Source organism: Mycteria americana, chromosome 1, assembly GCF_035582795.1.
Source record: "Mycteria americana isolate JAX WOST 10 ecotype Jacksonville Zoo and Gardens chromosome 1, USCA_MyAme_1.0, whole genome shotgun sequence".
NCBI classification, from domain to species: Eukaryota; Metazoa; Chordata; class Aves; order Ciconiiformes; family Ciconiidae; genus Mycteria; species Mycteria americana.
The window spans coordinates 91,688,318-91,714,678 of NC_134365.1; the positions used below are offsets into that span (position 1 = coordinate 91,688,318).

General features: G+C 42.8%; 1 protein-coding gene across 2 annotated transcripts in view; it reads left to right on the forward strand.

Moving 5' to 3' along the window:
- The window catches only part of GSK3B (glycogen synthase kinase 3 beta), a 156,139-nt gene extending 130,013 nt beyond the window's left edge, over positions 1-26,126 (forward strand). The window contains exons 9-12 of one of the 2 annotated variants that reach the window (XM_075512366.1): positions 8,238-8,276; positions 10,746-10,932; positions 18,390-18,488; positions 25,947-26,126. In XM_075512366.1, the coding sequence (XP_075368481.1) occupies positions 8,238-8,276; positions 10,746-10,932; positions 18,390-18,488; positions 25,947-26,014 (393 nt within the window). In that variant the 3' untranslated portion in view covers positions 26,015-26,126. The remainder of the gene's footprint in view (positions 1-8,237; positions 8,277-10,745; positions 10,933-18,389; positions 18,489-25,946) is intronic. The other variant, XM_075512377.1, reaches the window with a different exon arrangement.
- Positions 26,127-26,361: the final 235 nt, after the last annotated feature.

Genomic DNA, 26,361 nt, shown 5'->3' on the forward strand with positions numbered 1-26,361 from the left:
GTGCTGCAGGTAGTTGCCAGCAGGACCCAAACTTTAAGTTTCAGCCTCAAAAGCACAAACCTTGCCATCGAAGCTAACAAATTACTGAAGATTACAGTAGTTAGAAGGTTGTTATTTCTGTGGACTAGTTATGACCAGAGGACTCAGCAGACAGAAGTTAAGGGATTTTTGTGTGGAAAAACTTCCAGGCAGCTAGTTTTCAGCATGTTTGAGAGAGAATTACTGAGAATAGTCACTCACTGCTATAAGCTTTTTGGCCCAAGGGCATTCTCCTTGTTGCTTTGTGGTGCTTAATACAACATGGGTATTTTTCAAAGTTAAGAGATTTGTAGGTCCTACTTGGAGTTAATTTCATGCACTGGAGATGCCCAGCGAAGGTGCATGTTTAGCTACCGTCTAGATGTTTAACCTCTTCTATGCAGTCTGGAACTGGTTGTATCCAGGCCAATGATCTATGCAAAAGTAAGGTCCATGGTTTGCTCTTGTTTTCAGGGAGCTTGCTTTATCTGCAAAAGTGTGTGTGTGTAGATGGCAATTAAGAATTTTCTTTGGAAGCTGTAGTACCTATAGGTTGCAACTGAAATTCTGTGGTGGGGACTTCTGTCAGATGTACCTGGTTCTCATCTGCTCTCAAGTATTTCTGGCAGTCATAGATACATTATTTTCCTACTCAGTATCGCTGTGGTGATGTAATCTGCTACATTTGTTGCCTACTAGGTGAAGAAGAATGGTGGCTGGTGCTGTAGCAGAATGAAATAGGTTCTGGGTTTTTTAAAGAACTGGAGAAATTGTTTGAGACTGAATAAGGATGAGTCCATGAAGGAATATTGTTTCTCAGATTCATTCAGTTTCAGGCTTAAATTGGAATTTTGAGCACAAGTCTTAGGGAAATTTGAAGTCTGCCTTCATAGATGTGTCTTAGACTTTTCAGTAGAAATGGATTAGTATCATCTGAATACAGTATTGATATTCAGTGTGATGTAGTAGTATGAAGAAAGAGATCTCAAATTAACAAGGGTCTGTCTTCATAGATTAGGAGAGAATTCAAGCTAACACTAAAAAATATTTTTCTGTGCTGCAGCAATAATGCAAGTTTACAGTGCAAACTGTTCTCAGACTGGTTTTTCAATCTGTTGACAATTTGAGATGAAGTACTTTTGTAACTTAAGAGCCGGAATCTCTCATTATAAAACGTACAGAGGCCTCTCTCTTCTCTCCAATATAGTTCTGTGTTGCCCAAGCACGTGCATGTTTTTATACCAGTTACGTGCACAATGCAGATGATTATGGGAGTTCAGTGTGTCCCTGGCTAGCAAAAGAAAAGAGAATCTGAACTTTCCAGGAATCTTTCAAACAGTTCTTCCAAAACAGGACTTCTCTTTTCTTCCCCTCTGGCACCCCACCCCCACAACCCCAGCCCCAAAAGGAGGAATCTGGGACATTTTGGTTCTTTTAGGGTGGTCGTCTTCAGAATACTGGAGTGCTGAATTTAGTAACGTAGCTGTTCTTTTCATCCAGACCTCCCTTTGTTTTCACTTAGAACATTTTGTATTCATGGAGGTGCATCCTGCTTGTCTGCCTTGGTCTGCGACTAAGTAGCATTAAGTTATAAGAGAAGCAAGGTTTTGCAGGGGTGGGAATATCTTTTGACTGACTGATACAGTGGGGAAAAAACCGGATAGGCTTTTAGACACAAAATCATGTCTTCGGGTTTATCTTGGGTCAGAAAACCTGTCCATTTTTTCCAACTGTATCAGCTCATCAAATAAAAGTTACTACTCTTTCTGGAGGCTTTGCTGCTGTTGTTTTTACTAGGTCAGAACTTTCCTTCTGTGTCTTTCAGCCACCTCAACTCCTTGAGCCTTCTTTCTTCTTGGAAGTGCAGTCTGATCTCTGCTACTAATCTTTATACTTGTTTCTCTTCTTCTGACTAAGCTTCATCTATGCTTTATAACTGTGTGACTGGAAAGCCAAGAAGAAAATCTGAGATCAAGTGCGAGATTATACATCACAGGGCTGTTAAAGTTCAGTTTTGGCAATTAGCTTTCTCTGAAGCTTTTGGCCCTTTGGGAGGTGGGCAGGGACAGTGGGGTGGCTGATGAAAGGTCTAAATGCATGCTTCATCAGTGTGTGTTAAATAAGCGTTGTTTACCATGGCCCCATTACAGCTGGCCTTTATCCTAGCATTACTCAGATGCTACCTTCAGATCTCAAATCCTTTGGGTTATGAAAAACAAAGACAATGCTGTGATTATTTCCAGAAATATGAAAAATGTCCGTCTGTGATGGCCCACCTTTCCCCTTGCATCCAGCTAGTAAAGGATCTCATTGGAGTAAGACTGTAATAAATGTAATATAACTATGTAGTTTAGGCCTTTTCTGCATGGGGGAGATGACTCATTTGGATTTTTTTTCCCCACCCAAGGATACTTCCACATGTTTGCTGATAATGGCATTATAATGAACTGACTTATCTACTGAGCTGCAAGCATGCCCATGGTTCGTGATGGCAGAACAACACAACAGGTTATATCAGCAAAGGCTGTTTTCTCTAGTCAAATCATAATCTCTGCCTTGTCTCCATTCTATAGACATGGAGCAGTTTCCACTGCAGGCAGCTCTTTAAAATGGACAGTGCATCTCTTCAGCGTGCTGTAGTTTAGTGGCCTTTGTTTCTCCTGTTCTGAAGATACTTGCAAGATTGTTCACACATGGAAGCACTTTTTAAATACACAGTTGGTGAGATAAGTTTGAGTGTACTCAAAAGAATGGCTTCATTCACCATCCCCAAATCTATAGCTAGCTGGTGTCTGAATCATAATTTCCAAGTCAGTGTTGAGGTGGAAAAAGACAGGAGTCATTTGTTTAACAGTGGAAGAGAGAGAGAAAAACTGTCATGTCTAGATTGGTTTTGAGCATTTCTGCCCTTCTGCAGTGCACTCCTGTGGATGAATACACGAGGACTTCTCTCTGCAGCACTTTGCCATCACAATAAAGTTGCAGCAGATTAGGGCAGGGTCTCTCCCAACTTCGTAAACGCTTCCTTTTTTTTTGTTATTTATACTGTTCAGAGCGCTCTTCTGTCTGTGTCTTCAAGCCAAATTATTATAGCAGAGAAAAACAGTGTCTAAGATGAAACTTCAGGCTCTAGCTCATCCCTTCTGGCACTTTTCCAAAGCAATTGGCCACTCCTGGCTGCAGCTGAAGTTGTGCAGAACCACAGTTGGTTGTATTATAGAGCAGCTTTGGATATTGACTTTAGGATCCATATTTCTGTCTATATTATGAAATAATTTCTGCTAATATTATAAAATACTTGGCAAATATTTTAGTCTGAGTATCCTCTGTGTGTGTGTGTATTCCTTCTCTATGTTTTACCATACTAATCACTTTACCTTGAATGTTGAATTTTTCTGTGCTTGTAGCAGGCAGTCCTGTCGTCTTCCCCACGCTTTGGGACTGGGACATAAAGAGTCTGGTCTCTCTCATGAGCATGTTTTTCCACCCTCCAGAATCAGTTTCATGTCTTCATCCTGTCCTACTCCTGCTCTCCTGGTTCTTGTCTGGTTTTTAAGCAGATTGTTTTGCTTGTAATGCTTCCAAAGTGACTGCTCATACTGTAGATTCGAGGAAGAATACCAAACAGTAAAATGGATAAAATAGACAGCTCATTTTGTCACTTCTAATTATAACTGACGACAAAAGAAAGCAAAAATTCTTTTGTCAGAAATCTTGTGAGTGGACTTGCATTTGAATTAAAGCTGAAAATGCAAACTTCTTTCTGAGATTGGGGTCTGATCTTTTGTAGAGCTACAAAGGTACAGTAGAGTTGAGATTTTCTTTGGGTGCAGTTTCATAATTGGCATAAGTTCATCATGGAGCGGGGTCAGTTCTCCACCTCCCACCTGCATATTCCTGATGCCTCCCTTCTGCTTTATTGTTTGTATAGTAGCAAAAACCTCTTGAATAACACGAATGTTCAGGATTTGGATCACGTTTCTTACCTGGCTGACCATTCAGCCCCAACTGCAAGTGTTGGGACAAGGGAACAGGGCAGACCTGCGTGGCCAGGAGAAGAGCAGAACTGTCTTTTCCAGCGTGAACTGGAGGTGATTTGTCCGTATTGTGAAACCATGCCCTAACCGCTTTCTGAAGAGTTCAGTTCTGTTTTTCACTTGGTGTGTAATGACTTTCCAAGCAAAGAGTGAAAACAGCTCTGCTGGAGACTAACTTAAAAGAAAAAAACCAAGTTTTTCTGGCAAGTTCATGTTTCCCAGCTCCTTTTGTAGCAGCAATGACTTTTGACAGTGTAAATCTCTTATCTCCATCTAAAGTATGAGAAAAGAAGCCAGGTTTGTTGAGTGGTGAATTACCCTGCCTCTGCCCAATTTGTATGCAGTAAAGAAAGTACTGCTTAACAATAAATGAGTGAGCACTAATGTAACATTACATGATTTGCATCAGTGCAACTACAGAAATCAAATGCCAAGTTTATGATGTCTTCTGCAATGTACCATCTGTTTAGCTGTCCCATTGCAACACATCTGTCTAGGCTGTTCATAGCGGCTGTCCCATCGAGGCTGAGAGTGCTTCCAGAGGTACATTTTTGGGGGTTCTCTCTGAGAAGAAGGGGAGCTGTTTTGTTCAGCTTAGCTTTGTTGCCTTCCTTTAGAGCTTGATAGAAGCAGAGCACATGCACTGGGTAATAAACACTAGCTCGTTCTGTCCCTGCCGGGTCCTCAATGGAAGGAGCCCAGTAACAAGTGTGTGGTCTCAACAAGAAGTAGCTTTGGAGACAGGTTCCTGGTCCTGTTCCCAGTTCTGTGTTGGCTCATTTGTAAGCCACTTAACCCTTCTGTCTTTATTTCATTTTCCCCTATCTGTGGAAGTGCCACCTGACAGGGATTTTTTCCTAATAAGACGTTTGCTATTTCTGAGCTGCTTTTTACAAAAAATTTAGGGGGATTTAATCAGAGCAGGAAGTTGGGGCACTTATATATATTTTAAAACAAATTCCAACACCAGTGCCTCTTTGGACTGTTTAATCTTCATTTGTATCACATGAGTTTCATGCACTTCAAAATAGCCAAATGGCGTATTTCAGAAATCCCGTTCTGAAATTCTCAGGCCCATGGAACAAGACTGGTCCCAAGGGCAGAGCTTCAGCCGCAGCTTTGGGTTTCCTTGTGTCAGGTGGAGCTCAGTGCAAACATTCCTCTCTTGCATGTGTCTCTTCCCTCTCCTTTTGTGTTTATGCATGTATCGTAATTATCATAAGGCTTATTACATTAAACTTGCCGGACTGAGATATCGCTTCATGTTGTGAAGTCGTAGTAATTGTATTGTGAGACTGTATTTTTAAAAAGTTGACCAGAGGGTCGTGTCCTGCATCTGAGGACTTTGACCGCTTGTAAACAGTACAGGCTTTTGGTTGAAGGGAGGGGCTTTCTCTCTTACCTAATGTTCGTGTGCCATCAAAAATGTGCTTACAAACCGAACGGAGATGTGCACAGACTGTCAGCCTGAATTGGTGGTGTGGGTGGTTCTTGGCAAAGTGTATGAGTCTCTGAAGCTGGTGAGGAAATTTTTAACCGTGGTGTCACAAACTTGATGCGTTAGCAACAGATGTCATTTTCATAAGCCTCTGCTCTCTTAGGGAGCACAGCATGTGAGCGGTATTCACAATCTGCATGCAAAACACACAGTGGTTGATGGCATGAAGTCATGTCTTTTAATACACACTGGCTAGAAGAGCACCTTGGTGTAACATTGTGAAGCTTTGGCTTTGGGGCTTAATTAGACCAAGACGACGGAGCTCCGTGTTGTGCATGGAAAGTCTGTTTGAAGAATGTCAATGAACTGAAAGTCAGAGCAACCATTCTGTTAAAACAATACTTAGCTCTTGCCCCATGTGGTTTTATTTGAGAGCTGAATGCTGATGTGAGTGAAGTGAAACAGGAGAATCCTGTGCTTTCCATCCTTTTTCTTCTGTCTTTCCATGCATGCAAAAAAAAAAAAAAATTTCAGAAGGGGCATGAACTCTGCTATGCTTGTACAAACTATTTCAAATTAGTAAGATAAAATGTGACCACTCTACTAGTGCACAAAGATCTAAATTGCAGCTCTCATCCCCAAGTGACTTCATAGTGCACCAGGGGCATTTAAGCCTGGCAGTTGTTTTTAAAATGTTGAAGATGGTGGTAGTTCCAGAAAAATGAAGGGGCAGTAACATGAAAAAATTCACATTGATAGCAGCGTAGCTTAGAAAGGAGAGAGGAGTGTGTCTGGCCTTGCTGTCTAGCTGTTACGGTCTGTCAGCATTTGAGCATCACCAGCATGCCTGAACAGAGAAAGAACTTGCACTGGTCCCTCAGCTTTTTGGTGAGGTATAGATTTATTGGGATTTGAAGTGGGGGGAGGAATGGGACCCAAAAGCTGTGGTTTTGGATGAGTTGGCATTTCCATTTGACATGATCATTCAGAGATTTTTGTAACTCATCCAAAAAAAACCCCAACCAGATAAAAAAAATCAGCTACCTGGGTCTCAGCCTGAAATTCATTTGCTTTGCAGAAACAAGGTTTTGAGTTATGCAAGTGCAAATTTTCCTTGAAGAATATTGTATGTAAAGCCTTTTTTTTGCATTTGTTTATCTCCAAAACAGGTTCATTTTTTAAAATGAAAACTTGAGCCTTCGGTCCCTCCTGTGGACAAATAGCGTTACACAAGGTCTTGTTTCATTTTAGAAAAATGAATTGCTGCGCCGGTGGGGTAGTATTTGACTGCTTTAAAAGTTCCTGTCAGTGTTTTATTTTTGTTTTTCGTTTGTGGACTTGCTGTGCCTTTTGCCCGGCCATATTTAGTCTGCATACTAAATGTTAGTCCGCCCAAACACTTTACTTTGTGCACTTAGCTTTTTTCCTTTTTTTTTTCCTTTCTCCTTTTTTCTTTCTTTTTTTTTTTTCTTTTGCTTTCACCCAGATGTATTTTAGACCGAGACAGACTTTGCTCTGATGGGCCGGATTTTAGTCCGTGCACTAAATTTTAGTCCGCAGACTAAAAATAATCCGCGGATTATTTACTAAATCGATTCCCTCACTGAGAACTACAGAGACCTTAATCTCCCACTGAGCCGTACGCGCGAGGGGCTTCACACCTCACAAGTCCCGCCATCTGTCCGTCCTCCCACCCCTTCCCACCACGGAGCGCCGGCCCAGCATTGCCTTGGTGTCGGCGCCCCGCGGCATGGAAGCGCTGGTGTTTCCATTGCCACGGGCGGCAGCCGCTCGTGTAGTTCTCGGTGGGCGAATTGGGCAGCTTTCCCGGTGGAACTGTGTTGAATGGGAAGAGCTAAAAGACCACAGGGGGTTTTGCTTTTATTTCTTAGGGCATTATTCAAAAGGGAGGCGGGAGGGGACAAATTGAGGGGAAAAAAATTTCTTAAGTAACGGGTGCGACGGGTATGAGGGGGAATAAACCCGCAATAGAGAGAAATTCAGTCCATACCCGCATTCCTGAGGTGGTACATCCAGTTCCTGAAGAATCCTAAAGAGATAACGCCAGCAAACAAAATCCAGTGGCGGGGGAAGTCAATCCAAAATGGAGAATAATCCGCGGCGGCCTGAGGCACTTGTAGCTCACACAAATTAAAAGCATCCAAATTCAAAGTACAGATCTCGGATTTTTACTTTCTCTTCAGCACAAATTATAAATTGCTAGGGGTTTGGGTTTTTTGGGGAGGGGAAAAAAAACCAAAACAAAACACCAAAACAACCCAAAAGTTTACATTGTGTCTCTGGGACAGATTTACAAGTGGGATGCACCTTTGGGGACAAACTAATCTGGCCCCCTTGTCTGTGGACGTTTCTATCCAGGACCAAGGACTGAAAATTCTTTATAATGGGAATTTCAATTACCCTTTTAGTTCAAGTTAGAGTTTTGATTTCAATTTTTTTTATTTTTTTAGTAAAGGCACTGGCATTGGAACATAAATTTAATATAGAAATGTTTCTATACTATGCCTCACCATTGCACAATCGATTTTTTTGGCATACACTGTGGTGAAGTTGGACTTGCTGCTATGGAGACTGATGTTTAAAGTTTCTAATTGTATAAACATTTTCTATGTCCCCCACACCATGGATTTCTTATAATATTGGCTATATTTTTCCTTGCTGGACTATTCTCTTTTGGATTGACTCCCCCTGTTTGGATTATTTCACTGCATTATCATCTTTAGGACTCGTCAGGAACAGGACATTTCACCTCAGGAGTACGGGTATGTACTTAAACATTTTTTCAAATTACTAGGCCTAGCCTTGAAAAAAAGAAAAATGCTAGAAGTGGAATATTTGAGTTCAAACCGCATCCTTGAGGCAGCAGCCAGGCGAATGTTGTAACACAAGGTGATAGAGAAGAGATGGGTACGGACCTGTAACTCACTTCATGTGTTAGTCACTACTTGTTGCAGGAGGAGGCCATGTGAGGCCTTCTAATTTATTTTTTTTATTTTTCTCCTCCCTGGTTTGAAGCAGTTAGGGCAGACTTTGGGAACTGCCTGCCCTAAGTGACTAATTTCTGATCCAAAGGCAGGCTGAGCAGTTCTCAACAGGGTTTAGGAAACAGATGTTAGGGTTTCACTGACTTGAAAATGAGGAGTTTGAGCGGACAAACGAGTACTCCTTTTACAGATAGCAGATTTGCGACTGTCTGCCTACTAATTTGTTCAAGATAAGGGCTTCTCATCTTTGCCTTAAGGAAAAAAATTATTTTTTTTCTTTTTAAAATCTGTATAGTAGCTGATAGGTGAGCTGTCCTGAAGGAAAAACACAGCTAAGAGTGAAGTACTTCAGTTTCAAGCTGTGGTAAATCAAGCCTGTTAAAACATCAGTGAGAAGGTGGATGAGGGAGCCCTCAGTAGTTTTACCTCATGTTAAATACCAAGCGACTTCACTTCTGTGGATTTACCCCAAGACATACTCATTTGTGCTACTTACCATGGGGTAAAAAAAAGAGCTTTTGTTTGGTGGTTTTGTTTTTGGTTTGTTTGTGTTTTTGTTTTTTTTTTTTAATTGGACACAGTCTTAGATTTTGTTCTGGTCAGGCGGTGACTTGGAAGTGATACTTGCATCCACTTTGCACTGTGGTCAGCAATCTGAGCTCTGCAGGCAACCGGTCTTGGTGCTGAACAGCTTCTGCTGCCCCGCCACGTAACCGTATATTCATGGCACAGTGGTCAGCAGAATTCTCTGCTGGCAGTGTTAAGCTAAAGCCTTTCCTTTTGTCATTACAGGCCTCCTGCGAACACTTTTTTTTTGTTTGTTTTGCAATAATGCAGTAGTAGAAATAAATTCTGCTCTTTTGGTACTTGGCTCTTGACTCCTCTAGTCAGGATTCCCTGCCACACAAGTTAGCACAGCACGCACTGCAGCAAACCTGGGTGCTCCTGAGCCAGCTGGGCACCAAGGGGATAAAATTTCAGTCCCTGGAGAACTTAGCATTTGTGTTTGATTCTCATTCACAAGAGCATATGTCTTTGGCTTAAAACCTACTTAACGAGTGCCTGTGCAAGTTCCTCAAGTTCCTCATCTGTGATTAACTAGCATGTCATGCACTGATTTTTTTTTTTTTTTTTTTTTCTCCTTGGTGCTGTGTGGCTTGTGTTCACCTGCACTGGTGCAAAAGCATTTTGGATTAGCTCAATTTTTACCAAAAATGCTGGCATCAGAACTTAACAGTCGCACACACCCCACTCCCTTTTCCCCAGCCTGCATATCACCTGCAACATAGCGAGACACAAGTGCTTGAGGAGGCCGTCCAGGTCATGTACATGATTAACTCATATTTTGCTTTTGACGTAATTAGAAAGGAGGATGGGGGTGTGATTAGCAGAGAGTAGAACCGTTCTTAGAGGTTTAAAACAAAGCTGCAGTGAAGAACTCCTTTTTGTAACCACTCAAGGTAAAAATCTGTTACAGTAAAATAGTTCATTCTCTTGACGCAACTTTCAGCTGTCCTTACAAATACCAAATGTGCAGGAATTATCCCAATAAACTTATGGGAATGACTTGCCAGAATAAGGTCATGGAAGGAGTAACTTGCAAATTAGAGCTAGACATTTCCTGCACCCCACCCGTGCTTTCCTTGTTGTTCTCCAAAGTTGAACAGCAGCCTCCATAGCAACAATCTGACCTGCCTGCTTGCAAAAGTCCATGTTAGTAAGACTTCATTCACTAGCCAAAAAAAAAAAAAAACCAAAAAAAAAAACAAAAAAAAAAAACAACCCACCCCCCCCCCCAGAAAACCCCCAACAACCCAAAACCATAGTGGGGCCTTATTCAGTTTTACATTCAGTGAATCCTGCTCATTTGAACCCTCCTTCCCACCTTCACTCCACCCCACATGCATGGCTGGTAGCACCTGTGTATGTTTGTCATGATTTTTGAATGAGTTTTCCCCATACTCATTTCCCCATCAGTTTGAATTGTTTTTGAGTGCGCTCTCATGAAGTCTCTTGCTGGCATTGTACACTCACTCTACTGCAAGACGTTGCAATTAACCCTTTCTCAACCCCAGGAACTGGATTTTCCCATCCTTACTGAAGGACTTTGATTAGCACAAACCACAAGTTTGTTCCAGCTTGTTGGGCAATGAGAGGTTTAATTGCTCTGACTTGCTTCTGGTCAGCAAAGAAAAGAAACATACCCAGACAACCTGTTTCTCCTTGCTTGGTTTTTTTTTTTTTTAGGTCTTCCGGCCCCGCACTCCACCAGAAGCAATTGCGCTATGTAGCCGTCTGTTGGAGTACACCCCCACTGCCCGCCTGACTCCCCTGGAGGCCTGTGCGCACTCTTTCTTCGATGAACTACGGGACCCAAATGTCAAGTTACCAAATGGGCGAGAGAAACCTGCGCTCTTCAATTTCACCACTCAAGGTAGCCTGTGAGCGTTGAAAGATCCCTTCTTTAGGAAGAAGCACTGGGATAAATGTTCACTATAATGCAGATGTCACTCCCTCAAAAGTAAAAAATCTCCGAGCGGGACTAAGGTTATTAAGCGGTTGTCCATTTCAAAAGAGAGGAAAGGGACTCGGAGAAATGGGTTACAGCATTTTCAGATGTCTGGTGCCTTCAATTCAAATTTAGTGCAGGGGACCAAGGGTTGTTTACTGTTGGATTGCATCAAGATGGCTTATGTTTGCAGTTCAATGTCTGTAACCTAGCTGATGGTTTTGCGTGAAATATCAGAGTCAGTGGACCATGGAGATTAGATTGTCGTTTCGGAGATGGTCCTGCTCCTTCGTACCTGAAATGCTAGAGTGAGGAGTAATGCATATTAGGTTTGGCAGGGAGTTTTGTAGTGTTGCTGCCCATTTTGGTTCTGGATGTGAGGTAAATACAGAGACTTTACTGTCCAGATTTTACATGCTGTACAGTTCAGCTGGCATTACATGGACTCAGTCATTTAGAAACTGTAAAAATGACGGACAACTAACTTTTTTATTTGAAGCCAGACTGGTATCAAATTTTTAAACCATTCATATTTTTTTTCCACAGAAGTCAGAAATGTAAAACTGATATCCCCCTAGAACAGTTTTGCCTGCCAAGACAGAGAATGTGAGAAGTATGGCATATAAATATGCTAGTAATTAATTTTGCAGCACTTTTTTTTTTTCCAGTGATTAGCTGCCAATTCTCACCCTTTGAGCAAGAATAGATCTGTGTGCATTTTCTAAAACACCTTTTGGCTCACTTAGCATCAATGTAATTTTTTAAACTCTTTAGTGCATGCAACGCCCATCTGCCAGAAAATGAAACAGATCCCTCTCCTTCAACATGTGGAGCCCTTTTATTTAAAAAAAAAAAAAAAAAAAAAAAGAGGGGGGCAGGGAGGAGAGGGGCAAAAAGCTTTGTCTCTGTACAAAGTAGTATTTTAAGCTTCCTGGAAATAAACTTTTAACTTGCTTTGAGTGGCTGCCTTGCAGAAGGTAAATATATTGAATATACTAAAACATTTATGAAGTATGAACACCTTAAAGTGTTCAAGAAAATAGCTTGTGCTTCCAGGTCACTGTCCTCTGTGCTGATTCTTGCATCAGTTGTTATGAATTTAGTAGTTATGTTACAGGTCCTTCCTTGTTACAATACTCATCAATTGCCTTTTCTTCCCACTCTAAGGCCATCTTCAGTAGCTAGGATAGTTTTAATCCCAGTATCTTAATACAGCTTCACCCCTGTTCTTTTTGCAAGTATTTCTTATTCTTTCTTAATGATGTTAAGATTGGGCCTATCTACTACATGAGAACAAGGATTTTAAAAAAGGTTGGAAAGCTCTATAGTGAGTCTTTTTAAAAATCCTTAGGGGAAAAATAAGCGTATGTATTGGGAATGTGTCCTTGCTTTCCCCCCAGGCAGTGCAGGAACTGCTGGGTAAGCTACTCTAATGCTCAAGCAAATTTAAAGCTCCTCTTTTGCCATCCTAAGGAGCTAACATGCTTTCCCCTTGCACAGTGACTCATGGGGATGGCAAGAGAAATCAGTTCCAGTAGAGCGATTTCCTTAAGATTAAAAAAAGTAGGTTTCTGTCATCAGCAGGTGCCAGTTATACCATCTAAAAAGAGAAGGCAGGACAGAGGCTCGTCATGAACACGTTTCCAAATAAGCTCTGTTGCAGGTGACTGGCCAAACTCAAAAAAATAAGCAGAGTTTTTTAAAATAAACAAATACATTGCTTAGCGCAGTGATTTTAAGACCTTTGTAATGAATAAACGTGCAGCAGTGAGTCTTGTGTAGCAGCAGTCCTGATTACAACAGCAAGATACGCAAGAAGCTTTTGCTCCTCCTGTGATCACTGTGCAGTCCTCACTCTTTAGCTCTGTGCAAGATCCTGTCAAATTGGCTAGTCCAGAGCAGAAATCCCAACTGGGAAATAGATCAGGTCGTTAGAAATCAGATGATGACTCATGTTAAGTCATCTGTGGTAATCTAAAAAGTAATGAAAGATGTCCTTTTCTTTTGAATGGCATTTGTTTTCAACAGGCAATATTAAGTTTTAGAAGTGTTTTATTTGGCTATATCCAGTTGCCTGAAACCCATGAAGCAGGAGGTAGCTGCAGAAGGCTTGAAGGCAAAACTGTTAGAAATAACAACGTAAATCTGACTATTAATGCATTGGATTGATTTTCAGGAAGAACCTAAGCATCATACCAAATCTGCTGATCTTGGGCACTGATGCTGCTCAGATATAGTCTAGAAAAAGAGCAGTGAGAGTATATGGAAGATAAAGATCATGGTCTTTGGCTGCCAGCAGTAGTTGTGGGGCATGTGGGTGCTTACTTTATTGTAGAGATAAGATCTGTTGAAGAGAGCTTTATCTGGTCATTCTTAATGTCTTGCCTGTAAGTTTCTCTTAGTATTTAAACAAATGTTAACAAATGTAAGTGCTAATTGGGGTTTGAAAAAATTATTTTGGCCAAGGAGGTATCTCGACTAGCCATGGAGCCGTAGTTCAGCGGCTGTTAGACCTGCAAGACAGAAAGCAATTTTTCTCTTAGAAGTTGAATTTTCAAACAATCTGTGAAATGACTACCATTTCCTAAACTTCTTGTAACATGTCGGTGATTGTGCTGGGTCACAAATGTTACTGTCACTCCATGTTGGCCATTAAAGACTGTAAAATGCTTCTGTGATTCAGCACTTAGGAATGGCTATCATGCTTTTTGATGACAAATGACTTTTTTTTTTTGTTGTTTTGTTAAAGTGTGGGGGTTTTGTGTGGTGTTTTGTTTTTTTTTAAATGAGCCTGGCTCATGACCTTTAGAAAAAGATAATTTTTATATATATATATATATATATATATATATCTCCCCTTCATTTCTAACCAAATTGTTTCAATGTGACCAGAAATCCTTAGTGTGACCATTTGAGTGCCATCTAGGTTTTTTTAGATAGAGTATTTCTGCTCAGGGCATGTGGAGGGGGGAAGAAAGGAAAATGATGACACTTGTGCTGCTTCCAGAACTCTTCTAGGTTGAGGAGAAACTGCTGAAATAACTTGAGTTACATGGAAAGTTTGTTATTGTGACAAAGCAAACATGATACAAGACTAATTTTTCCAGGGGATTCTTAGAGTGTTGGTATATCAAACGCAACAAAACTGAGAAAGAGCACTGCACTATTTCCCAGCACCAAGCATTTTCTTGTGTTTGGGGAATGAAGATGATCTGGTGTTCTAGTAAAACTGGACATTTTCATTCCTGTTCCTTATTGGAGATGTAAACTGGCTGCAAATGGCATGATTTGATCAGGAGAAAAAGCCAAAGATGTTCCTCCAGCTCATGTGAATGGGAGTTGGCTCATAAATGACTTGGGATAGCTGCTCTGTTCATATCATGGTATTGAAAACTTTGTCGGGGTTGCCTTGATCACAGTACCTTCTTGCGGCAATATTGGTTGTAATTAACCCAACCTTGAATTGCAATTTTGATTTACAGAATCAGAATCACAGAATCTTATAGCTTGGAAAAGAACTGTAAGATCATCGAGTCCAACTGTAAACCTAACACTTCCAAGACCACCACTACACCATGTCCCTAAGCACCTCATTCAAACTTCTTTTAAATACTTCCAGGGATGGCGACTCCACCACTTCCCTGGGCAGCCTGTTCCAATGCTTGATAACCCTTTCAGTGAAGTAAAATTTCCTAATATCCAGTCTAAACCTCCCCTGGTGCAACTTGAGGCCATTTCCTCTCGTCCTGTCACTTGTTACCTGGGAGAAGAGACTGACCCCCACCTCTCTACAACCTCCTTTCAGGTAGGCATAGAGAGCGATAAGGTCTCCCCTCAGCCTCCTTTTCTCCAGGCTAAACCACCCCAGTTCCCTCAGCCGCTCCTCATAAGACTTCTGCTCCAGACCCTTCACCAGCTTCGTTGCCCTTCTCTGGACACGCTCCAGCACCTCAATGTCTCTCTTGTAGTGGGGGGCCCAAAACTGAACACAGTATTCGAGCTGCGGCCTCACCAGTGCTGAGTACAGGGGGACGATCACTTCCCTAGTCCTGCTGGCCACGCTATTTTTGATACAAGCCAGGATGCCATTGGCTTTCTTGGCCACCTGGGCACACTGCTGGCTCATATTCAGGCGGCTGTCAACCAACACTCCCAGGTCCTTTTCTGCCTGGCAGCTTTCCAGCCACTCTTCCCCAAGCCTGTAGCGTTGCATGGGGTTGCTGTGGCCCAAGTGCAGGACCTTGCACTTAGCCTTGTTGAACCCCATACAATTGACCTCAGCCCATCAATCCAGCCTGTCCAGGTCCCTCTGTAGAGCCTTCCTACCCTCAAGCAGATCAACACTCCCACACAGCTTGGTGTTGTCTGCAAACTTACTAAGGGTGCACTCGATCCACTCATCCACATCATTGATAAAGTTATTAAACAGAACTGGCCCCAACACAGCGCCCTGGGGAACACCACTTGTGACCGGCCGCCAACGGGAGCAAACTCCATTCACCACCACTCTTTGGGCCTGGCCGTCCAGCCAGTTCTTTACCCAGTGAAGAGTACACCCGTCCAAGCCATGAGCAGCCAGTTTCTCCAGGAGAATGCTGTGGGAAACCGTGTCAAAGGCTTTACTGAAGTCTAAATGGACAACATCCACAGCCTTTTCCTCATCCACTAGGCGGGTCACCTTGTCGTAAAAGGAGATCAGGTTGGTCAAGCAGAACCTGCCTTTCCTGAACCCATGCTGGCTGGGCTTGATCCCTTGGTTATCCTCTACATGCTGTGTGATGGCACTCAGGATGATCTGCTCCATCAGCTTCCCCGGCACCGAGGTCAGGCTGACAGGCCTGTAGTTCCCCGGGTCCTCCTTCCGGCCCTTCTTGAAGATGGGCGTCACATTTGGTAATCTAATTTGCTAATTTTTATTTAGATAAGGAGTCTACAGTTCAACAGCTTGTTCAAATACTGTGTTGGAAATCACTGAGAACAGAGGTTCTCAATACTTTGTAGACTGCAGATACCACAGGCCAAGCTTTTTCCTCAGTATTGACATGTTTCATCCTTACAGACGGGATAGCTGCAAAAATACAGCAGAACAAAAACTCAAACAAGTTCTCAAGCAAAGCTGCTATTGAACTTCAATTTACTTTGGTTATTTCTTGTCTGAATTGACCTGCTAAGTGAAGTGTCGAGACATTCAGAACATGCTGAATTTAAGAAACTTATACCAAGAAAGACAATGTGGGGTTTGAGAAGAAGGGAACAAGATCAGTGTTTTAGTCTCTATGCAAATTCTTTAAGGTAGCTTCAGAGAAATAGTTGCAGTTGCCTTAAAAACAACAAAAAAAGCAGTATACTTGCCATAATTGGTGCTGCGAAAGGAGGTGTTCTGATGGCATTAGATGAACGTATGGGAGGAATGAGAATGGGGTTGAAGTGCTGTTGCAAGTGTTGTTCTGTTGGATCAGCTGGTTCTTTGGCTACAGCAATGCAGGCAGTCTATAACTGCATCCTCGAGGCACTGCTTAGCACTGGAAGGTAACAAATGTCATTTGGTTTCTTTGATGTTTTAGCTCTACTTTTGTTTGGGTCACAGCCCTGTGTTGCTGCCAATGATGAGCAGAAAATAATGCGGGGGTGATAGAAACTTTTAAAAGAGCAAGGTAAACAGCAGATTCCCAGTAATAACAGATGTGAGAAATAGCTTTGGAAAAAATACTAAAGGAGCAACATCTTCTAGCACAGAGCAGCTAATACCCAAATTAGTATTACAGATTTATTACTGGTGTTCAGCTTTGATACTTGAGGATTCGTGTTTATTCACTTTATTTTTCCATTTAAAATGGAGACTTATGAATTCTGAATTACATTATGAATATATGAATTCTGAATTATTCCCACATGAATTTGAGGATTAGTATTTGTCCAAATGCTGTGAGTATTGGGGCTTTGTAGAAGGACTAGCTAGGTCTGCTTAGACCTGAATGGAGTATTACAGGGTAGATTGGATGGGTTGCAGGTAATGTAGCAACTTCTGTTTGGTTCTAGACTGGAGCTTGTGTTCATAAGTGCTGAAATGCAGTCTCAAAATGTGTAGTAGTAAGAGGCTTGTAAACAGGTAAGAGTCTTCTGCATCTTGCCCTCCCAGCAGTAAAGAAACTTAATGTTACTTAATGGAGGAAAAAAAAAAAACCCACCAAGTAGACTGCTGATCCCTTTAGGCTCTAAGTTTAAAGCTTGTGTTAAAGAAAAGCAATAGGCTCTTAACAATGAGCCCAAATAATTTAAGACTGTGTACAAAACCACCTTACTGAACCCATGGCGTGATTTGGACTGGCTTCTGTACAGCCCTTGCTATCTGGAGGTCTTATGTAAAAAGCTGTCTATTCTCATTTCTCCTCCAGATGACCTCCTGGAGCTCCAAAAGTCATCAGTCTCCTTCCGTGAGGTGACTGTTCACATCCTTTTCACTGGATGTTGCTTTCTCAAGAAACAGTCAGTCACTCCTGTTTCTGAAACAAACAGGACCTGTCTTGTCTCAGCTCAGTCCCACCTTCTGTGAGGCACTAGATTCTCTTGAAAGGGTGCCAGAAGATTGTCATTTGTTGGCAATGCGTTGCCCTTAATCCTCCCACATTTGTGACTGTAAGATGCCTGTTTCTCATTCTGATACGCATTGAAGCTATATTAGATTTGGAGCCTAAAAGACATGACTATTTTTTCCTTGGTTAATGTCTTCAGAAATAATGGTTGCATCATTTTGTTCTCCATTTAAATTGCCCAGCAGACCAATTCCCTTTGCCTTTCCCTGTGCTTTTAAAGGAGTTGTCACCTCTTCTTGGCCTCGCTCAAGGAGACTGCTGTGAGAGATTGGTCTTGGGTTCCTGGGTCCTTGAGAAAGTGATGCTTGAGTGAGCCAAAGAACTGAATCCCTGCAGCTCTTGGAGCAACTGTGGCAGCTGCTTGCTTGCTGAACCAGTGCCCAAAGCAGCACCACTGTTATCAGCCTTCTTGAGACTGATTGCGAGTGGGTTTGTGAAGAGAATCCTTCCAGTGCTCAGAAGGAAACAGCGTTATCAGGCCGTTGATAAGGAACAGGCTTGGCTGGTTCTTTGCTAACTCCCAAGCCGCTGTCTTTCTCTAGGAAGTACTTCCTTTGCACCACTACTTGTAGTTTTGACAGTCTTGCTTTGGAGACTGCCTTGCCGAATCTGGCTGTGGTTTCCTCTCGCTGGTCAGCAAAGAAGAAAACGTAACGCGACCTTTGGCTGTAAGGGCATGCATTTCACCCAAGGTTGCTGTTACAGGGGGTTAAACCCGAGGAGCTGAGCCTGCATGCGGGGCTCTTCGTGGACAATGAGCTAACTCTGTTTGTTCCACCTCCTCTCCAGAACTGTCAAGTAACCCATCTCTGGCTTCGATCCTCATCCCTGCTCATGCCCGGAACCAAGCAGCTGCTTCAACCCCTACAAACGCTACAGCGGCCTCAGGTGAGAACATGCGCCTGCCTGCCTCCCTCCCCACCCTCGCTCTGCCTGCCCAGGCACCTTCCCTCTGCTGTGGTCCATGAGCCACCTCGGCCCTCAGGGTGAACGGGGAGGAGGGGTTTGTTCCAGCATCACCTGAAACTTGCTCTTGGTAGGCAGTCATTTGGGTGCTAGCTGTGGTCACCAACCCAAATCCTAACCCAGGGCACTTAGACTCCACGTTCGACTGTTTCGTTTGTTGGTCTCTCTTGCTCAGACTTCCACTTAAAAAGTGATTTAAATTATTAAAAAATCATTACCTCCCCTGTTTTTTAGCAATTCCTGTGGATTGGTTTGCACCTAATTTCTGAGCTCTCAGACATTCTGAAATTAACACTGACTTGGAGCACGAGTTTGTTTGTGATGCCTAGGAAGAGAAGAAATGGCTAGCTTCAGTACGTGTGGCCTCTGTGGAGTGTGGATGGAGAGGATTTTTCCCCAAACGCAATAGCACTTAACAGTCTGGTTAGAGAGTTCAGTCAGTGTGCTCACTGCCTCATCTAAGTATAAATAGTTGCAGTTGCGTCTTACTGGGTTCACTTGTGTCATCTTCAGGCACGAAGCAGACACTTTCGAGTTTTGGCCAGCACTGAGTGAATTTCTTTTTTGCCTCTCTTCGTGCACTCTCAAGTTTCTGTCAGAAACCTTTTAAAAGCTCACTTGGCCTGTAGCCACTCCATATTGTATTTTGTTTCCAGTGAAAGCTTAAAAGCTAGGTAATACCAGTTGGGAGACTCCCAGAGAAAATCCTAGGTGCTGCAGGATGTGGCAGAGGTGATTCAGTACATGGCACTCTTCATCTGAGTCAGCTCTGAGTCAGCACAGCAGCCAGCTGTCTCGGGGCTTGGGCAACCAAAGGCAGGCTGTGAAATGGGTGTGCTTCCATATGTATCCTGCGTGCACATCAGTCCCATTTGACAAGGGCTGTGACCCCCTTTTGAGGTGCAGGGTGCTTACTCATTGTAAGATAGCTGATAAGGAGAAGCCCTAATTAAAAAGCTATTATTGAAATGTGCAGGAAAGTGTTTGCAGGTTGATGTGCTGGACAGTTACCTGATACCTGAAGTGCTTGGTCCAGCCAGTGATGTATAGAAAGCATTTTCATACTCCAGGACAGACAGATGCTCCCAGGTTTGAAAGATGAGGCTTCTCTCTGAAAATGTAGTAGCAGTAGATAAAAGCTACAGCCTGTACAATTTATGTGCTCTGAATTTAGGAGAAAGCAAAATTGCTATTTTCAAATTTAGTATGTTTATTTCATACACTTGGCAGTATTTTGCAAATAGTCAGGTTCTCTGTTTCCCTTTTATGTGCATCTGTTGCTCAACAACGAGTGAGGGGAAAAAAAAGCAGATAAAGTAGTAAAAGTGATTGAAAAACTACAAAATACAAACATGGAAAATTATTTTAAGCCCTTCCAAAAAAATACTGTTTCACTTAATGTCTCTTTCATACCTTTTAAGGAGTTCTCTCTGCCAAGATACAAGTCTTGAGGAATTAATGGGGTTAAGAAGTCTGTTTTCACCCAGCACTTTACAGGAGTTCATGTGGGGGGAAAATGCATTAGCCGAATGCCTAAATGTGTCAGAAATGTGAAGTATACTAAAGGAAAAACCAAAACCAACCCTACCTTATTGATGTCAACATTTTTAAACCTCCTGTTTGCAAGCACTGCACTGAGTTGGGAGAGGACCACTTATTCATAGTTCAAAAACAAACAAAAAAATCCTTGTACCTTGGAAAGAAATTGTGAAATTAAGTTCATTATTGGGCAACATGCAGCTTTGGGTTTCTGCAGCACAGCTGGTTTGTAGTTTCTTACTCACATAGGGTTCTCACAACAGGCAGTGGGAATTTCATCGGAGTTGTGATTTTTAGGATTAGGTCCTGTATGAGGTTATGTTAATCTGTTGTGCTTTGCATGTTGATGCTACACTTAGCAAGAGATTTTAATAGAAGGGGTCCCTTCTTTCTGTGTACTCCCTGCACATCCCAGAGCAGTAAACTTCTAGTTCTTCAGTAACTGCTAAGGCAGCATGGGAGCAACTCTCTCACCTAGCCCAGGGCATCCCGATAGGCAGGAGGCTTTTCTGCAAAATGTTTGTTCATGTGACTAAGTAGTACAAGTCCAGAAACTACTTTTTTGAGTGGTAGTGATGTTAACAAAATGTAGCTCTCAAGGTAATTGAAAGGGCAAAGCAAGTTTATATAACTGTAATCCACATTATTAGTGTGTAACTCTTGTCTCGCTCTAGCAAGCAGAACTGATACAGAGGTTCAAGTGCCTGCTGTTATGTCCAGCATGGTTGCCTACTAAGCTTGAGGCATAGGTGCATGTACATGGAAGTGCGGTGTACTAGTTCATCACTGTAGGTAATCCGGTTGGGCTGTTATTACCTGCTTGCAGACAGTTACTCCATTTTCATAGCTGTCATGTTGGTACGCAGCCACATCAAAATCTCAGCTTTTTGATAAGGTATTGTTGTGGTTTAGCCCCAGTCGGCAACTAAGCACCACACAGCTGCTCGCTCACTCCCCCCCAGTGGGATGGGGAAGAGAATCAGAAGAGTAAAAGTGAAAAAACTTGTGGGTTGATATAAAGACAGTTTAATAGGTAAAGCAAAAGCCACGCACGCAAGCAAAGCAAAACAAGGAATTCATTCCCTACTTCGCATCAGCAGGCAGGTGTTTGGCCATCTCCAGGAAAGCAGGGCTCCATCAGGCGTAACCGTTACTTGGGAAGACAAATGCCATCACTCCAAATGTCCTCCCCCTTCCTTCTGCTTCCCCAGCTTTATATAATGAGCATGACATCATATGGTATGGGATATCCCTTTGGTCAGTTTGGGTCAGCTGTCCCAGCTGTGCCCCCTCCCAGCTTCTTGTGCACCTGGCAGAGCATGGGAAGCTGAAAAGTCCTTGACTAGTATAAGCAGTACTTAGCAACAACTAAAACACCAGTGTGTTATCAATATTATTCTCATACTAAAATCCAAAACACAGCACTATACCAGCTACTATAAAGAAAATTAACTCTATCCCAGCCGAAACCAGGACAGGTATAAAGCACTGCTTTTTATCATGCGCCAAGGCAGGGTCCACAGTTAGAGAATAACTAGAAAAATGAGATCTATTTGTCCAAAGTCTAGCAAAGTAGTGTTTGCCAGGAGACTTAGCAGTGGTGTGGTGTTAAGAGATGGAAAGGTTGGCTGTTCAACATACCATGTTAACAGTACAGGTTTCATCAAGCCAGCAATACCAGGCCTCGTGCTAACCAATATGACACCCATCTGCATTTTTAAAAGTTATCCAAAACGAGTAAATTTTGTTAACTGATAGATTCACAGTGGTGATTTCAGCAGCCCAATGCAACAGTAATCCTGGGATCGTGATCTTAAATGCAGGGGAATTATTGTAGGTAATTTTTGAGTGTAAAAAAAAATGTATTTGTTGTAAATTTCTCTTCTCTTGAGGCATAAAGCTGGGCTCACTGTACTAACGGAACCTGGCTTTGCAGTGGGAGTATGAAGCCTTGCTACACCGGCATTAGTAAATTCACCTGAAGGTTTATGAGAAATTCTCTGTGACATTAGCAGCATGTCTAAAGCAAAGTGGAGGAAAAGGAAGATGGGAGTGTTTGGCCCCTGCTTAAAATGGTGTGCCAGCTTTCTGTGAATTATGCTGGCCACTGATTAAAAATGCCAGTGCAGCTTTATTCATGCAGATGCTGACTTGATCTAGCTGGAGGAGAAGGAGGAGGATGGTTTCATAGCCATGTAGCCCCACAGCATTTGAGAGGGGAGCATGCACACCAAGACAAAAGCATATCTGCTTGTGTGACTACATGTTTTTCTTCCTGGATCAGCCAGCAGCAGTATTTACCTCTCTGTTAGTCAGCGTTAAGATGGGAAGAGCATAATTGCCATCTGTAGGGAAGTTGTGCCAGCAGGGATGCTGGGGTCATCGTCTTAGGCATCCTGCTGTGTTGATCCCATGTAATCCCAAATGCAATGGTGTGCCTGAACTTTCAGCAACAAAACGGATTAGAGCTGGTGTTACCTGCCAATGTGTGGCAGTTGAAAAATACCACAGTGCTCCATAAAACAAAAATTCAGTGCATTTACGGTATTCCCATTGAAGGAATTTTGGAAAAGTTTTTTTCTTAACCACGAGAAGAGGGGCAAGCAATTTGCTCAGGCTTCTGCAAGCTCAGTACAGGGATGAGTGCATGACAGACAGGGGAGTAAAACTTGCACATTTCAGGCTTGCCAGTTTTGCTCTGAGCCCTGGATTTCTACATCCACAGGCAGGCACAATAGGAAAACCATGCTTTTCTCCTCCTTTCACTTGTCTCCCCAGCTGTCCTGTGAGGACTCCCAGGCTGGTGGTAGTTTTGTTTCTGTATCTTTGCAGATGAGCAGTACAGTCTGTCAGCATTACAAGTCCAACCAACTAATGCTGTCATTAGTGCTAATGGGCTTTCTCAGACTGAGTTGGCATCTCTGTCTTTTTTTGAACTGTAGCCCCATCTTTCCTTTCCAGGAGGTTTCTAAGGAGTGTCACGTACCCTCCAAGAAAGCTGAGGCATTCCTCAGAGGGAGAAGCTGAATTGGAGGAGGTGCTCCACACTGAGAGATACTTTTGCCCTCTGTTTGGAAGAAGTTTTGGAAGCGGCTGACACTTAAGCCCTAATGTGGTTTCTTTGCCCACACAGGCAGAGGTGTCAGGTTGGTAGTTTAGGGTAAAGAGGCTGCCCTGACCTTGAGCCACAGTCTGCTGTGTAGTCAGTCATCTGTCTCATACCAGAAAGCTGCATGTCAGCTCCTAGCTTCGCTCCCCAGCAGGGCTTCCACGGTGGCACAGGCCACTGCTTTGCAAAGCAGGTGTTCTAGCAACATTGCTGAAGGCCTAGATTTTCTTCTCTAATGCCCAAATACCGATTTCTCATGGTGAGGAGAAGTAAGTGAATGTCCAGAGGCCCTCATACTCCAGTTCTGCTCTTTTTCTGGCGCTGCAGCAAAGAGGTGCTGGAACAAGCCCTCTTGGTTCCCCAAATGTCTTGTGGATGCAGAGTCAAAGAACAAGCTGGAATGTCAAAACAGTGCATTTTCTTGCAGGTTTGGAGCCAGTACAGCCTTGAGCAGGCTCTGCACTCTGTCCCAGCCTGGGTGGACTTCTATATATTGTTGTGAAAAGCCCCATGTAAATGGTCTTGGGCTGTGTCACTTGGTTTATTTCCTTTTTAACATGTGGCATATATATTTCTCAGGAACTCCCCCATTAGAGTGATGACAGAAGAAGAGCATACGTTACATATGTTACATGAAGTAGCTCCATCCCCTCCTCTTTTTTTCTTTATCTCTACTCAGTAGCAATGTAATGATAACAATTTCAGCCTCTGCTGTCTTCAGGAATAGGAGATCAAAGGGCACATTTCATTTCAGCAAATGAAATACAAGCACTTTTTGTACACATACAGAGAAATCCTCTGCTAACAGTACAGACTCCAGCTGGACTGCTTGCATCAGGCGCAGCAGATGTTGCATTGACTGGAGTTTATCCTTACCTGAAAATGAATTTAGAACAGGCACAGTGAGAGTTTAAAGTGTGGAAACTATTTACCTGTCTGGCTAGGTCGCTTTTGATTTCCGTCGTCATTGTTGGTCTGCATGCATGTGGGATTGGGGAATTGCTCCTCCAGGGTAATTCTCCACGTAGAAGGGCGTCTCTTGTGTGCAAGGCTAGCTTTCCAAATAACACTGGTACTGTCGTCATGCTGCCTTGGTGCTTTAACTGCATGAGCACTTCCTACTTGTCCCTTGTATTCCTGGATGCTGTTGTTTCTTTGATTTCCTATTTTTGTTGCCATTGTCTGTGTATGTTACTTAATCTGTCACCCAGCAAGTGCTGCCCATCTCTACTCTCTCATTCATTTCATTGCCTTTGCTCATGGCTGCACTTCCAACTATGGTCAGGTCAATGCGGCAGGAGAGCAGAGGGGTTTCGTGAACAGGTGACTGTAGAGCGTTGCCCAGCTGCATTGCCTCGCGAGCTCTTCTGTGCTGGAGAAGTATGACTGCACCCCCACTGCCCACCAGTTGTATTTTGTCGTGTCTGTTGTTTATGCTAGTCATACTGTCCTTCAGTCTGAGGTCAGTGAATCTATTCTTTCTTTTTATAAGCCCTTTTCCCCATGTCTTTTGAATGCATTGTTTACCCAGTCTGCCCTCTTCTGTACTGAGATACTAAGTCTTTTTTTTTCCTGTTGCAGTATTGATAGCTTTGCAGTTAACCTTACTTAAATTAAGAGGGAGAAATGCATGACGGTCTCTTGTAGAAAACCTCACTTAATATCTTTTTCCCATCCTGTATTTATTGTGTTGAGTATTTTATGTGTTTAACCATTCATCCACTTTCCTTTTTGTGACTGTGCTAATTAGATACTGCATAGGATGGTTCCAGATGAAGTCGGTGCATTTTTTTTCCCCTACCAACTCTTCTAATACTAGGAACTATTTTTTTAGAGAAAATATCTGATGCATGTGGCCTGTGAAAACACAGTTACAGTGGATTTCCTTTAGTATTTCTTTGCAAACCCTGTGTTTTTTTGGAATGCACTTTGACACGCGCCCATGAACCTGTGACTTGTCTCTTTATGGAGCACTGTCCCTTCCAGAGACAAGAAGATGTTGGAGACCACTTACTGCAGAGACCCAGTCCTCTATCAATGTCGTATGCTTGCGTAAACCTTGTCACTGGCTTCAGGCCTTGATGTTAATCTGCTTCAGCAGTTCAGAGGGTGGCAGATCCAACTTTGGTTGAGCAACACAGAATAAAGCAGTAGATTTGAAAGATGTTTTCTGAGGCAACAAGTGCATGAATTACACATTAACACACAAGCTGTTCCTGCCAGGGAAGCAGGCTCGTCACATTCATTGTCTGCGCTCATTTACTCAATTAACAGATGCCTTTGCTATAAGAAGGCCTAACAATATGAAACTTCGGTACCGACGTGAAACCTTGTAGTGGCCATGGATGGTTGATGCGTTAACTTTGGCAACGGCAGTGTGCCTTGTCTTTCGGTTAAAGTTACTGGAATGTAACATGGGCAACTTACCGCTGCGCGAGCAATGTTGCGTCCTGCAAAATCTGCTAGAGCCCAGCTGGGTGTTCACGTGCCAGCCTGCAACCCTCAGCCCTTGAGGTGCCTTAAAGACCATATTCCCACCCTCTTCCCAGACCAAACTGTTCCATCTGCACCCCCTGAAGTCAGGAGAGCATCCTAACCGAATGGCACCTCGGTGGGAGTTGTGGGTTTCCCTGTGCGGAGAATGTCATAGCTGTTGTTCCAAATGTATCTGTATTTTGGAGGTAATATTGGTTGTTTTTCTCTCTTCCCTTCCTCTCACCTGTTGTTTGCAGATGTTAACGCAGGAGAACGAGTTCAGACCAATAGTGTAGCTACAGCATCAGCCTCCAACTCCACCTGAACCGGTACCAAGCAGCCAGCTGCACAGGAAAAATCACCAGTAATTTGAGTCTTGCTCAGCAACACTGGTCACATTTGGAAAGAAAATTAAAAAGAGGAAAAAAAAAAAAAAACCAACAACCAACCAACCTGTTCATTTTAGTGTTCAATTTTTTATTATTATTATTGTTGTTCTTATTTAACCTTGTAAAATATCTATAAATACAAACCAGTTTCATTGTATTCTCACTCTGCAGGGTGTCCGGGGCAGGGGACTAGGTGGGGGGAGGAGGGAAAGTGGAGCAATACAACACACCAATGTCTCTCCCCTCGACAATCTCTTCATGTTGGAAGTTTGCTGTTGTGTAC